Raw genomic sequence first — 12,140 nt, 5'->3', positions numbered from 1 at the left:
TTCAGAAAATTCTCTGAGTTTTGATTGGTTCGTGCGCGGGAATAAAAGAAATACTCGAAGCGAGGTAAAAAGCGCGATTTTTCGAAATCAAAACACGCGAACGAAATCGTTGGATTTTAAAATTATCACTGTCCCATGGCTGAGATTCTGGAAGAATTTGATCAGCCGTCACCTTGCACTGTTGGATTTTGTCAACAGATTCCACTTGAAGAATATGACCAGCGATCAGCACAGACTACACAAGCTGCGCTCCATGGATTGCTTGATCACCTCGACTCCAATCCTGAAGAATTTTATAAGATCTTACGGCGAAAGAAAGCAGATAACCTGAAGTTGCTGCAGTTCGTGAAGGTTAAAGTGATGAACCATCTTCAAGACGACTATCTGGAAAAGTACTTTCCTGAAGAGCAATGTCAGAGAGAGCTGGAAAGTCTGAAGAGGGAAATGGCTTCAGCTTATGATTATGCACAAGGTTTGTCAACTGATGATCGTGGAAAATCGATAAGAATCGATTCCACTGTAATGTCAAAAAACACGAACAATGCCAATCAACCAAGTAATATTTGTTTACCATGGTTTAATAAATGCAATGATTGATTGATTGATTGATTGATTGATTGATTGATTGACTATGTATTCTGTATTTTTATCTCGTAGAACTTTCTTTTTAGCTGTTTCGCTTTTGTAAAGCACTTAGAACAGATCTGGATAGGCGCCATAGAAATATCTATTATTATTATTATTATTATTATTATTATTATTATTGATTAATCGATTGCTTACTTGCTGGTTTGATTGATTGCTTGACTGACTGATTAACTCTGTGACTGGTTGATCAATTTAAAGGAAGTTTTTGCACATGATTGTTGATCATATAAATTGATTTATCACTTTGTGGAATCTGTTGTGGTCTTATTTAAAAGCTAGGCCCTTATCAATAATCTTCCCGCAGATCACTATGTATTGAATTATAGTAGAAGCATGATTATATTGAATGATAGTTACATGCAGGCTTAAATGTAGGGTAATTAGTGCAAAAGTAACTATGTCCCATGCTCATCAAAACAGAGTGGTTATTGTCTAAAAAAAAACAATGTTGTGTTATGTCTGTTGACCAGAGAAACCCTTTGTTAATAATCAACTTCCAGTGAATAATTGCTAAGTTCACGAATTCAAAACAAGATCAATTGAACAGGGACCCAAAAACACTTAAATGAAATAGGCTGGTTCAGAGGCTCTCAAATTTTGCTTGCCCCAGATAAGTCTTAATTTACTTTTATTTTTAGTTGGCAGAGAACTTGCCTGGGCCAGTTGCTGATCGGACAAGTGAGAATGAAAAGTTACTTGATTACTTGCCCGGCAGAAAAATTTACTTGTTATGATTAACTTTTACTGGTTGTATAATTAGGTCATTTAGCAAACACTTGTCTTTTTCCTTTTAAAGATGGTAAGAAAACAGGTGTGAGGTTCTCTAAAAGGTTGGCTGAGAAGAGAAAACTTCAAGAACCTTTAGCTTCCAGTACACCAAGGATGCAACCAACTGCACCACCACTACCACCCCCACCACCTCCTCCCCCTCCTCCCCCTGTCAGTAATATGGTAAGCCAAGATTAATTTTTCATGCTTAATAGGCATTATAGGTCAAGAGTTCAACTCCTGTGGGATAATTCAGGTTATTTCCTAAGGGCTTTTGCCACTGATTGATTAACATCTTTGAAGAATAATTTCTTGGAAATGTAATAAATGACTTTGCAAAGGATAGTTGGAGACAGGCAGTTTCTCAATACAAAACTGGAGGTGTTTATTCGAGGATGCTGCTGCAAGATGTTTCTACTTTCACCCACGCTCGCACTAAAAACATCTTGTAGCACAACAAGCACCATGCCACCCTCCTACTCACTGATTTGAAGTTCCACTCCCTTCCCAACAGCATGGGTTTTCTGCTTCTGCTAGGGAGTTCAGTTGACAGGGCATAATTTAGAGCAACAAGGCTTGCACAGGCAGAGACACATCTTCTTAGTCTCACATACTGCTCCAACTTGCCTTTTTGCAACTTATTACATGAGCACCTGCTATGTAGGCTATCTTAGTCACATTTACAAAAAGTAAATTAAATCATTTCTACCAACACATTTTAGTACTTTTGATGAGCTGAATATTTTCTTTTATCCTATTAATTTCTATCTTTAGTTAGTGCTGATTCTGGGTACACTTTCATAAAAAAAATCTTTGACCATTTACCACTTTTGATGCATCAAATATCTTTCATTTCAGTCTGCAGCTTTCATTTCACCAGTGACACTGAAAAGGTAATCTTATGGTAAATACCAAGTAGCTTATTGATGCCAAGCCAGACCCTTTTGTGAACAGTAAACATTATATTGTAAGGCACTCTAGAGTACAAGGTAAAGCTGAAGTCTGCATATAAGCCAAGTGGCCCATTAGGCTGGAGCTTATCCCAGTTTCTATAGGAGTATTTTGAGAGGAGGAAGCGTGTTTCAATTTTTGGTCTCATAAGAAACAACTGAAGATATAAAGTCAAGCAAATATTACACTCAAAAAGGTTGAACATTCAAAGTGTTCAAGTTTACAATAATGAAATGCCTTTCACCTGGCAAGATGATTTTGATTTCCTGTTTCAAAGTTCAGTTCCCTTAACAACTGCTTAAGTTGTGTGTATAACTGCAATGATCAATCATGTCTTCATATCTTTCTCCGCAGTTCATATATGATATTTCATATATTGCGGCACTTGTATTGAACAACATATTTAAGGCAAAATTGCTCAGTATACACTGTAACTGGAAAGCTGGTCGAAGCTGCATAACAGCAAGTTATATCTTTTTCTACATATAGAAGGCAGGCTGCCAATAAGTCTTGACAAAAAGAAATTAGTACAAAAAGTAAATCATTTATAATAAATTATATCTTAAATTTAGTTTATTTACCCGTTAATTGGGCACATTCAGTGCATTGATGTTTTTGTTACTCTGTGCTCATTTATCTCACCTAGATCAACATATTCAGATATCCCTGGGACACCCTCAGGAATTTTTCATCCAGAAGTAAAACTGGTCCAGTCAATCAGGAATATTGCCCCAAGGAGGAAGTTGCGGGAGATAAATTCTGGTGCAACTGTGACATCAAAATACAATACAGATCAAACCAAGTATGTTACTTTTGATAAAACTTTGCAATCCATGCGATATTTTTTTCTATTTTGTTAGACAAACTTAAGTTTGTGTAATATGAATTTGGCTGGCAGCAAAATCGTGACCTTTCTTTTAAAGCTCTGATGTATGCCTCCCTTTGCAATACATGATTAACAAAAAGACCAGATGTCTATTTTCTGAGCTCCATGCCTCCATAAATAGAGAAAACAGCATGGTCCCTGAGTGTCCTGCTTATGCATCAGTCAATTCTAGCTGTGCCCATCCCTCCCAGGAAATAGAGCGGCATTTTCCCACACTGTTCATCACTGAGGTCAGGTATTAACCTTCTGCGCAGTTATCCTGAGGCATTTGACCATGTTGCTCGTTTCGTCTTACAGCGCTATGACCAATATTCATCAGCACATACAGTATGGTTTTTTGTTGTGTATGTCTATAGTTAGGAAATAAATGAGACATGCTAAACCTGCAGGGTGACCTATATTTTTACCATCATGGGAAATAAGACCTCACTTAGATTTAAGCGAAAGTAAGATGAGAAACAAAGAAAATGAAGCATTTTTGAGTCAGTACCCAGAGGCTAAGGGCCAGTTTGTTTTCAGAAAATGTCAATTGTGGGGGTCAGCCGAGAAGGGCATGAGTACAGTCGCAATAGACTGATGCTTCATGTTTATTCCAGTTCTTTCCCCTTTCTTGGTAACTTTTGGCTTTTTCACTTTTTGTAATGCTATCTATCTCTCCCAGTTCCTATCACTTTGGGGATCTGGGTCCCCACCCTCTCTTTTCCCACCTCCTGTAGACTTTCCTGAGCCTCCCTCTCCCTATATCCCTTGGTTTTTCACCCCGTCCCCTCCCCTGAGCATCAACCTAAGTGAGATTAACCATCCAATTTTCATTTTTGTTGTAAACAGCAACAATTTAAAGAAACACTCCCGTGCTCCTTCAGTAATAGAGCAGGATGACATAGCAGCTGCTAGGAATAGCTTGAAAGCTACCAGACCCATTGAGTGAGTATGGCAACAAACAAATTTATATTTGTATCATTTGGCAACAAAAATTGAAGCTTTAGCTAATTCTAACCTTATGACAAAGATTGCACTTTCTTAAGGGATGGCAGCAGGGATCGCTCAGTGGTGAGAGGACTTGCCTCCCACCATAATGTGGCCAGGGTTTGATTCTGGCCCAGTGCCATATGTGGGTCGAGTTTGTGGAGGGAGGAAAACCAGAGAACCCAGAGAAAACCCGTCAGACCAAGGCAAGAACCAACAACAAAACCAACATCTCCAAATTCCAATTTGACCAGGATACAGGACCCACATGAAAACCACCTAAGGCTGATGTGGTTTCCTCTCTAAATATTGTAAAATTTTTGAGGGCATATATACAATGACAACTGACCCGAAGTCCTTACAAGTTATACTTTATTTTCAGTTCTCCTGATGACTCTCCATATCAGGTGTGCAAGGCACGAAGAAAGGAAAATGAACAACTGGAAGAGGAGAACTATTCTCTGTTCAACATGGCGCTGCTGAGAAAATTTAAAAATGCAAGAAGTCCATCAAGCAGCCCATCTGGAAATATTGTGATGAGTGATTCAGGATTTGATAGCCCTGCTTAGTTGAGAGTAATTTTCATCATTCCACTGGTTTTAAATGCAGGGATACAGTTTCAACCAATTATGCAAAGAAAACTACAAAATAGAAAAGAAGCGATAATTATTTTGAAGACATGTCAGATGATGAGAAGGCTATAAACAACAAGATTTGGAAAGTGATGTCTAAAGAGAGTGCATTTGAAGAGGTTACATAAAAAAATTAGAACAATAATATTATTCATGCCTTTATGTACAGCATATTAGAATAAAATTGATAGACAAGTTTCTTTCTAAAATAAAATTGTGACAAGTATTTAGGGGATACTTTAGTAAACTGGAATTTGTTCAATAAAAGCGCCTGGCCTTAATTGGTCTTAATTAAATCCTTATTCACATAAAAATTATTGTAATGTACGTATTTTTGAAACAAATGCATGTATTTTTGAAACAAAGATTCGCGCCATTGATTTGCACCGAAGATTAGTACCATTGTGCACGAAATATTGTCACCGATAGGCAAAAGTTGTCTTTTATGACTCCATCCCTCCCAACACGCGCGAACACACGTGCCACGTACGCGCCCACGCCCATTGAGAAACCGCTGGGCTATTCGTGAGTCTGCACGAAAATAACAATCGGCGGATCGGCGGCGTAAAAAATGGATTGAATTTTGGTTACCGTCAAATTTCCATCTTATGCAATGTTTTCGCTACGAGTTTCGTTCTCCAGATTTTTGCATTGCTTTTTACACGTCCTTTGCTTCACTGTGCTGATTTTGGGCGAAGTTGACAAGGCGTTTATCGATGTCATCACCCAGAGTGAAGAAGGGCAAAACAGCTCTTTCGCGAACATGGTTGGCAAGTTCGCTAGAATTGGCGCTATGAAACAAGTGGAGGGCGAGTTAAAGGAGGTAAGGACACTCTGAATGTAGTCGTGAACTGCTAATTCCTGTTCAAAGCGAAGCCATAGTGATAGGGGATAACATTGATGGTATATAATAATTTTAAAATTAAACTTGATGCATAGACAAGTGAGGGTTAAGTTGCATATGTTACAAAAGCAAACATGTCGGCGTTCCTCAAATATATGCGATACCAATAATTGTTGATGAACTGACTGTGTTTTAGATGGAAACTTGTGAACCAGAAGATTCTGATCCAGATGAGGATGATCATGAACTTCAGAATGATGAAACACAAAACTGGATTGGTGTGATACACATCCCTGTTCTAGAATATTACAACGCTCGAGGCTCCAAGTCTTGTTCTGTCTTAGAAAGGGTTTGTACCTAACTTTTCTGTTTTCGTTTTTGTCAAAATAAAACCATATACTACACAAATTTGGAGACCTAAGCACCTGGGAGACCCTGTGAGGGGAGTGAAGCGGACTGGTGCAAGGTGTGCTACTTGACCCTAGAGAACTCCCTAGAGAGATAAACTGTGACGAGGAAGTGCCGTTTCATAGCGAAAATATTGTCAAACAGAGGTCTAGGATGTCTATTCCAGCCTTAAGTAAATTAAAGTCTCGTCGAAAAATAAGTGCTGTTAGGAGCTGCGGGTGCTGTCCCTATAGAAGGGGAGGGGGGTGTACTCCTTTATATGGGAGGTATCTAAGTATAAGGAGCACCAAAGGGTATGGATTTTTAGCTGTTAATTGGTCTGAAATGGAGTATTAGGTTTGCGCACTCTAGTCTTGAATCTGGTATGTTTTTTAGAAGAAGCTAGGGCTTTTCACAAGTTGTTTGGGATTTCCCAAAAAGTTGCCAGAAATTTCTCAAAAAGTTGCTCAAAAAAATTGTTGCTCTCTTCCTTTTTTTGGTCTGATGCAAATATATGCCAATTGTACAACAAAAATAAGATTTCTAACTATTTTTGTGCAATTTTGCAACGTAACCAGCATTGCTATATAACTTTGTCCTCAATTAAAACCAAAAAATTAATAAGTAAAGACTACACATCGATATTAATATTAATCTTGTAAAAATTCTTCACCTGAGACACTTGAGTCAGATGAGTGTGAAGTTTTGTTCGCCATTTTGAATTTTCTTTAAACAAAGCTGCTGACCTAGCAGCCCGACTGCATGCATCTTGCACCCATGATCTGCCCCAGTGGGGAGGGGGTATCTGGCTTTCACAGGAAATTCATAAATTGTGTACTGAAACATTGTGAAATATGGAAGCAAGGCCAATTTAAGCACTAAATGTTACTCCGATTTCTCAGAGTTGGTAGCAAACTAGAAATTGCTCAGAGTGCAAACAGTTGCTTGAAAAGAAAAAAGTTGCTCAAAATATGAGAAGTTTCCCAAAAGTTGCCTGTTGCCGAGCAACTTGTGGAAAGTCCTAGAAGAAGCTACTTCTTCACTATTATTGATAAGACCATCAACAAAAACCCTAAATCTCAAATTATGTTTGTACCAACTGTGTGTGTGCCACAAGGGCTTGTCAAATTATCAAATGTTTGGTCAAATTTCTGCAGAATCAGCTGCCTACTCCAACAAATGAAGCTGTCTATGTAAAAACTATGTTGACAACCCTGGTGTGTTTGTGTTAGATATAGGGTGTTTGTCTTTTGATGTATGAAACATATCATGGAATTTTTGTGAAGATTGAACTCTCTAAAATGTTGTGTTTAAGGTGAAGAAGGCAATGTTCCTTGGTGCCTCGGCAATAATTATCCTTACATTGAATCACCGGGTATTTAGAAAGGTTTGTATAAGCTCATGCCTTTCTTTCTAAAGAAATTCTTTCCCTCTATTACTTGGCAAAGACAAACAATACATGTATGATTCCAGAAAATATTTGCACCCACACCACAGAGCATAATAATTATTATTGGGTCTCAAAAACCTTTTAGAACTTTTGAAAGGGAAGTATATACTGAAACTTCAATTTCCAGAGGAATGGGGAGAGGTGTCAAACCAAACAAAACCCTCCACAAGAGGGGTGGGTTATTTTCTGGAACAACACAAATAAATATTAAATTCTAAATGTTGAGAATGGCAGTCTTATTATGAGAAGACATGTCAAGCACTCAAGACTGCATTTGACCACATTTCCAAAGACCTCGAAGTTTGTCAAAAAAAATCCCTGCTGTGGGTTGTATTTCCAACTCTCTTGGTGCTTGGAAATGTGGTCAAACACAGGCTTTTGTGTTTGATATATTACTTACTACTAATTGATTACATAAATAACAGACTGTTCTGATTGGATTACAAGTAGAGTACTCCCTAAAACTCTATCACATTTACAAACTTGTACAAATTTAAATGGAGAACTGTTAAATCCTTTAAATTTCTTTGGGAATCCTTCGTTGCACTTACTAGTAATGTCTCGATAGTCACATAATCTATCAGATTGCATTTGGTGACGTTTAATCTGGTTTACAGGTGTATTTCTTTTCATTCTAGCTTGACTTGGCTCAGATGTTTTCAAGACCTGTCATTATTGTTAATGGAACAAGTAATGTTTCTAAATTAAAGGATGCTCTCCAAAGGTAAGTAAAGACATAAGAAAATAAGAAATAATTACTGAAGTTAGTTTTAAGTGAAGATTGTCCGTGTCTTTCTGAAAAGTAATTGGTTAAAACTTCTAGTAGTCCCTTCCTTGCATTGAAGTCTTACTTTCATCAGGCCTTATATGAAGCCTGTTGACTTTTCATTTTGGGTATAATTTGTTATGTCAAAGGTCTGACATTGTACTAAACCTCTGGAACTGTTCATTATAATGCACTTTATTATGTGGCTAGCTTTACTAACAGGAAAGATAAAGTAAATACTGCTCTGTGATTGGCTACCCTAGTGGGCAAGAAAAGGCTGTCTCCATGCTTGGACAAAACCCAGATGTAAATATTTTGTTATCCCCCTTGCATATACTCTCAAGATGGTAAGCCAAGACAATTAATGAAGAACAATCATATTTTATGCTTAAGCATATTTTTAGAGTTATCCTGCCAGCAAATTATTTGTCATTGGTACGTGTTGTACTAATCTTCAACAACCTCCAGGTATACATTTTCTGCAAGTGATTTATGACTTAAATTAAGACACCCCTTCCCACTCCCCAAAAGTGGTCTTAAAAAGAAAACTAGTCCTCTGCCCCTGGGGCCTTAATAGTAATATAAAAAAAATGCTTTATCAGTCCTAGGAAATAAATCATTTCTCAATCTTGGAGAACCCACTCTGTCACTATTGTTGTTAACAGTTTTATTGCCTTTTTATTGTAGAGGGAAGCAAAAACTGAGGGGAAAGATCTCCTATAATTCTTCTCTGGTTGAATTAAAGGTGAGTGATGGCTGTGATATAATAAGAGGTTAGACATTAAGGAAATTAAAAGACTACCTATTACCAAGGAATATTTTAAAGACTTCCTTTTCAACAATTCAACTGCCTCCACATCCCAATATAGAGATAGTGATTACGTGTATTTTTAGGAACTTGAATTGATATTTTAAGGTCCTAGATTCATTCATTCATTCTGTTTATTTTGCCTTTTTACTTAATGCACAGTATATATAAATATTTTAATGTGAGGCGAGGTGACCTCTAGAAACCATCAGGTTTTTAGTTGAGGCCACCTCGTACACAACAATACGGTTACATAAATAGTGCAACAGTGTGCAGCTTTGCCAGTTCAGTAATTATTTTACTAAAAACTCTTGCAGTTTTTTCTTAAAATTGGCAAAATTTGACAATGAAGTGATTGTGACAGGAAGGGAATTCCAGATCTTGCTTCTGGAATTCCAGATTGATGCTTTGATCTTAGTATTTTACATGTATACATTTCAATTAATGTATTTTAGTTCAGTAGTATACATGACCCCACAAGCTTTGTAGCTTTAACTCTTATTGTGTCGAAGTAAAGGTTTTTATGTTTATGTTTATGTTTCGTGTGGAATTTGAAGTCAACTGATGATGGTTTCTTGATACTCTGTAGTTGTTGTCCACATTAACACTATGGGCTACCTGTGGTCGGCCCAGTGGATGGGAAGGAGTTGTCTGCCTTGGAAATCCTGAAAAGAGTTCTGAGGTGAATAATTTGATAAAATTCCTATGGCATAGTAATTTCTTAATTTTTGCATCAGGTAAAGGAAACATGTCACAGCATGAGACATTTGTTCTAAGAGGAAATACTCCCTCATTTTGTGGAGTTAACTACAGGAAACTGAATGTTCAAGTGTGGACAAAGATGACTAACTAACCAGCTGCAAAATGACAAAATATAGAAAGAAATTTCAATATTGTACCTGACCTCAACAAACTTCTCTGAGAACAATAGCTTAACTTAAGAAAACACGTAGCTGCAGTGTACCAAAAAACAACAACAACAACAACAACAAAGAAATTGAAGTAGGTGACTGTTAGTAGTCCACTAAAGTCTGGACTCAAAAGGTGGCAGTATATTGCATCATACTCTACACCTGATAGCTGCAGCTCCATCTTTACAACAACAATACTTTTCTCATAGAAGCACAATTTTTCACCTTGAATCCACAACCCTGAATAGCAGACTTGGCTTGCCCACTTTGACCAACATGGCATTAAAATGTCCCTCATGAATGTTGAAAACCACTGACCATTAAGATTTCCATAGTGGGTGAACTTTCTGATTCAGCTGTCTTATTCTCCTAATCTAAAAGTATTTTTTCTTCCATTTCTCCAGTAACTTGCATAATTTCGTAGTACATGATCACTGGCTTCATTCTCTTCACAGTGACTTAAATGCTCTCAGTAATTTACTCTCATCTGGTAACTTTGATTTGCATAGTTGTCCACTATTCAGAAATCCTGTAGAATATAAAAAAGACACAAAGGTGTAACTAACTTATTAACACGTGGTAAGTTTCAACTGTATTATGATTGAACAATATTGTGTAATGAATTGATGTACTTTTCTTTTTATACTTTTAGGAAGTCAACTCTCAGTATACTAGTTCTTCAGTCTTCTTTGCGTCAGTGATGTTTTGTCTTTTAGTCTTTAAGGTAAGTTGCAAATTGGTTGGCATTTGACATTTGCTAAAGAGAGAATTGCTAGGGAAGAGATTGTGGGGTAAAGAGAGTGATTTCACGACAACCCTTTGAGGTATGATGCACTGCGTTATCACTATAGAAACGTCTTCAAGCTGGTGTTACTTAGATGGTCATGCAATGCATGATGACCTAAACAACTAGGAAGAAGTGTGCATGGTGTAAGATGCATTTTTTTGGCTTGAAATACAGATGCGCAGGAACAACTTTTCTCTTTATTTCTTAACTTGACAGACCCAGCTCAGCCAGTTCCTACATAATTACTGGCTGTCAAAGAAAGAGGTGAGGTTTCTTTTGAAAGTTTTTTATTGATGGCGGGACTGTTTTCATATTAGCTTTTCTGAAACTGAAATCCTGTTTCTTTTTGTCTACCAAGGAAATGCTAAGACAAGAGGCAGCTGAGGCTATAGCGAAACTGAAGTTAAGAAAATATAGGAGAAAAGCAAGAGACTTGAATTATTGTTCCACAAATAAACATGCTGAACAGGAGAGGAAAGATTCGGAAGTGTGTGCAGTTTGTCTGGATGAGTTTCATAACAGCCAGGTATGAGTAAAGAGTGAACATGACTCTTTCAGTCCCTCAAATATCAATATTCCTTTCTAATAAGTAAATTTCTCTTAAAAGTTAGTTTGTGAATTGGGGCATCAGAGACCATCGAAGGAGTTGATGAATCTTGTGCCACACCCTGGGGGAGACTCCCATAAAAAAAGGACATGGGTGCTTGTCAGAAATTTTGAAAACAAACCCTTAGAGGTACCAACCCAAGACCCTGTTTTGTGGGCGTGGCTCGAAATTTTTCTCCCCTAAGAGGTACCAATTCTAAAGCCACCTATTAACTGACTTGTTTTGGCTCAATACCCTAAGAGGTTCCGCAAAAGGTCCTGCTGTGGAACCTTTTGAGGCTGAACACCCAAGAAGGTACCAAAACCGCTTTTTTAACCCCTTAAAGGTACAACGAGCACCCCCGTCCTTTTTATATGGGAGTTCCCCCCCCCCTCCCCGGTTGCCACAGCCCTGCTAAACCCCTTTCTCCATGTTTAGACTGAAGTATCAAAACGATTGTAAGTGTAATATCAAAGTTTGAGTAAGTAATCATAGAAAACTGAAGTCGCAGAATTCATGAAACAATCCAAGAGACGCGGATCACTTGACCAATCAGAATCTGATGCAGGTGCCAAGGGCGAGAAAACGCAGTGAACCACGTCATGATTGGACTGATTGGTCGGAAAAAAAAAAAAACAGGATGCTTTCCGTGATTGGTTGGGTCTCCTTTGAAGCCAAATGCGTAAACCAGACACGCAACTAAGAAAATGTTGTAAAAACTAGTTAGTACTTTATATTTTTATCGCAGCT

General features: G+C 37.7%; 2 protein-coding genes and 1 long non-coding RNA gene across 3 annotated transcripts in view; 2 read left to right on the top strand and 1 right to left on the bottom strand.

Moving 5' to 3' along the window:
* Window positions 1–21: 21 nt before the first annotated feature.
* LOC110047550 (uncharacterized) lies at window positions 22–5,165 on the top strand. The gene is made up of 6 exons (XM_089279061.1): window positions 22–472; window positions 1,445–1,599; window positions 2,275–2,309; window positions 3,014–3,169; window positions 4,082–4,177; window positions 4,602–5,165. The coding sequence occupies exons 1-6, from the start codon at window positions 136–138 to the stop codon at window positions 4,786–4,788; spliced, it is 966 nt and encodes a 321-aa protein (XP_089135187.1). The 5' UTR covers window positions 22–135; the 3' UTR covers window positions 4,789–5,165.
* Window positions 5,166–5,387: 222 nt separating this feature from the next.
* The window catches only part of LOC110047615 (RING finger protein 215-like), a 10,376-nt gene continuing 3,623 nt past the window's right edge, over window positions 5,388–12,140 (top strand). The window contains exons 1-10 of the mRNA XM_089279573.1: window positions 5,388–5,674; window positions 5,892–6,044; window positions 7,398–7,469; window positions 8,171–8,256; window positions 8,986–9,043; window positions 9,696–9,788; window positions 10,670–10,741; window positions 11,021–11,068; window positions 11,163–11,330; window positions 12,139–12,140. The exon at window positions 12,139–12,140 is cut by the window's right edge and continues 101 nt beyond it. Coding sequence (XP_089135699.1) covers window positions 5,465–5,674; window positions 5,892–6,044; window positions 7,398–7,469; window positions 8,171–8,256; window positions 8,986–9,043; window positions 9,696–9,788; window positions 10,670–10,741; window positions 11,021–11,068; window positions 11,163–11,330; window positions 12,139–12,140 — 962 coding nt within the window. The 5' untranslated portion in view covers window positions 5,388–5,464. The remainder of the gene's footprint in view (window positions 5,675–5,891; window positions 6,045–7,397; window positions 7,470–8,170; window positions 8,257–8,985; window positions 9,044–9,695; window positions 9,789–10,669; window positions 10,742–11,020; window positions 11,069–11,162; window positions 11,331–12,138) is intronic.
* Window positions 8,478–12,140, bottom strand: part of LOC149097532 (uncharacterized) — a 29,766-nt gene continuing 26,103 nt past the window's right edge. The window contains exons 3-4 of the long non-coding RNA XR_016204168.1: window positions 10,243–10,546; window positions 8,478–9,771 (exon numbers count right to left, since the gene is read on the bottom strand). This is a non-coding gene — a long non-coding RNA (uncharacterized LOC149097532). The remainder of the gene's footprint in view (window positions 9,772–10,242; window positions 10,547–12,140) is intronic.

Source organism: Orbicella faveolata, unplaced genomic scaffold (assembly GCF_042242905.1).
Source record: "Orbicella faveolata isolate gen_17 unplaced genomic scaffold, um_ofav_v1 contig_47, whole genome shotgun sequence".
NCBI classification, from domain to species: domain Eukaryota; kingdom Metazoa; phylum Cnidaria; class Anthozoa; order Scleractinia; family Merulinidae; genus Orbicella; species Orbicella faveolata.
This window is presented reverse-complemented; position numbering and strand designations above follow the sequence as displayed.

Excerpts from the sequence above, each read along its gene's own strand:
- LOC110047550 (XM_089279061.1), top strand. The coding sequence starts at position 136 with ATGGCTGAGATTCTGGAAGAATTTGATCAGCCGTCACCTTGCACTGTT. Across the intron at positions 2,310-3,013 it reads TCACCAGTGACACTGAAAAG|ATCAACATATTCAGATATCC; the intron begins GTAATCTTATGG and ends TATCTCACCTAG. Across the intron at positions 3,170-4,081 it reads TACAATACAGATCAAACCAA|CAACAATTTAAAGAAACACT; the intron begins GTATGTTACTTT and ends TGTTGTAAACAG.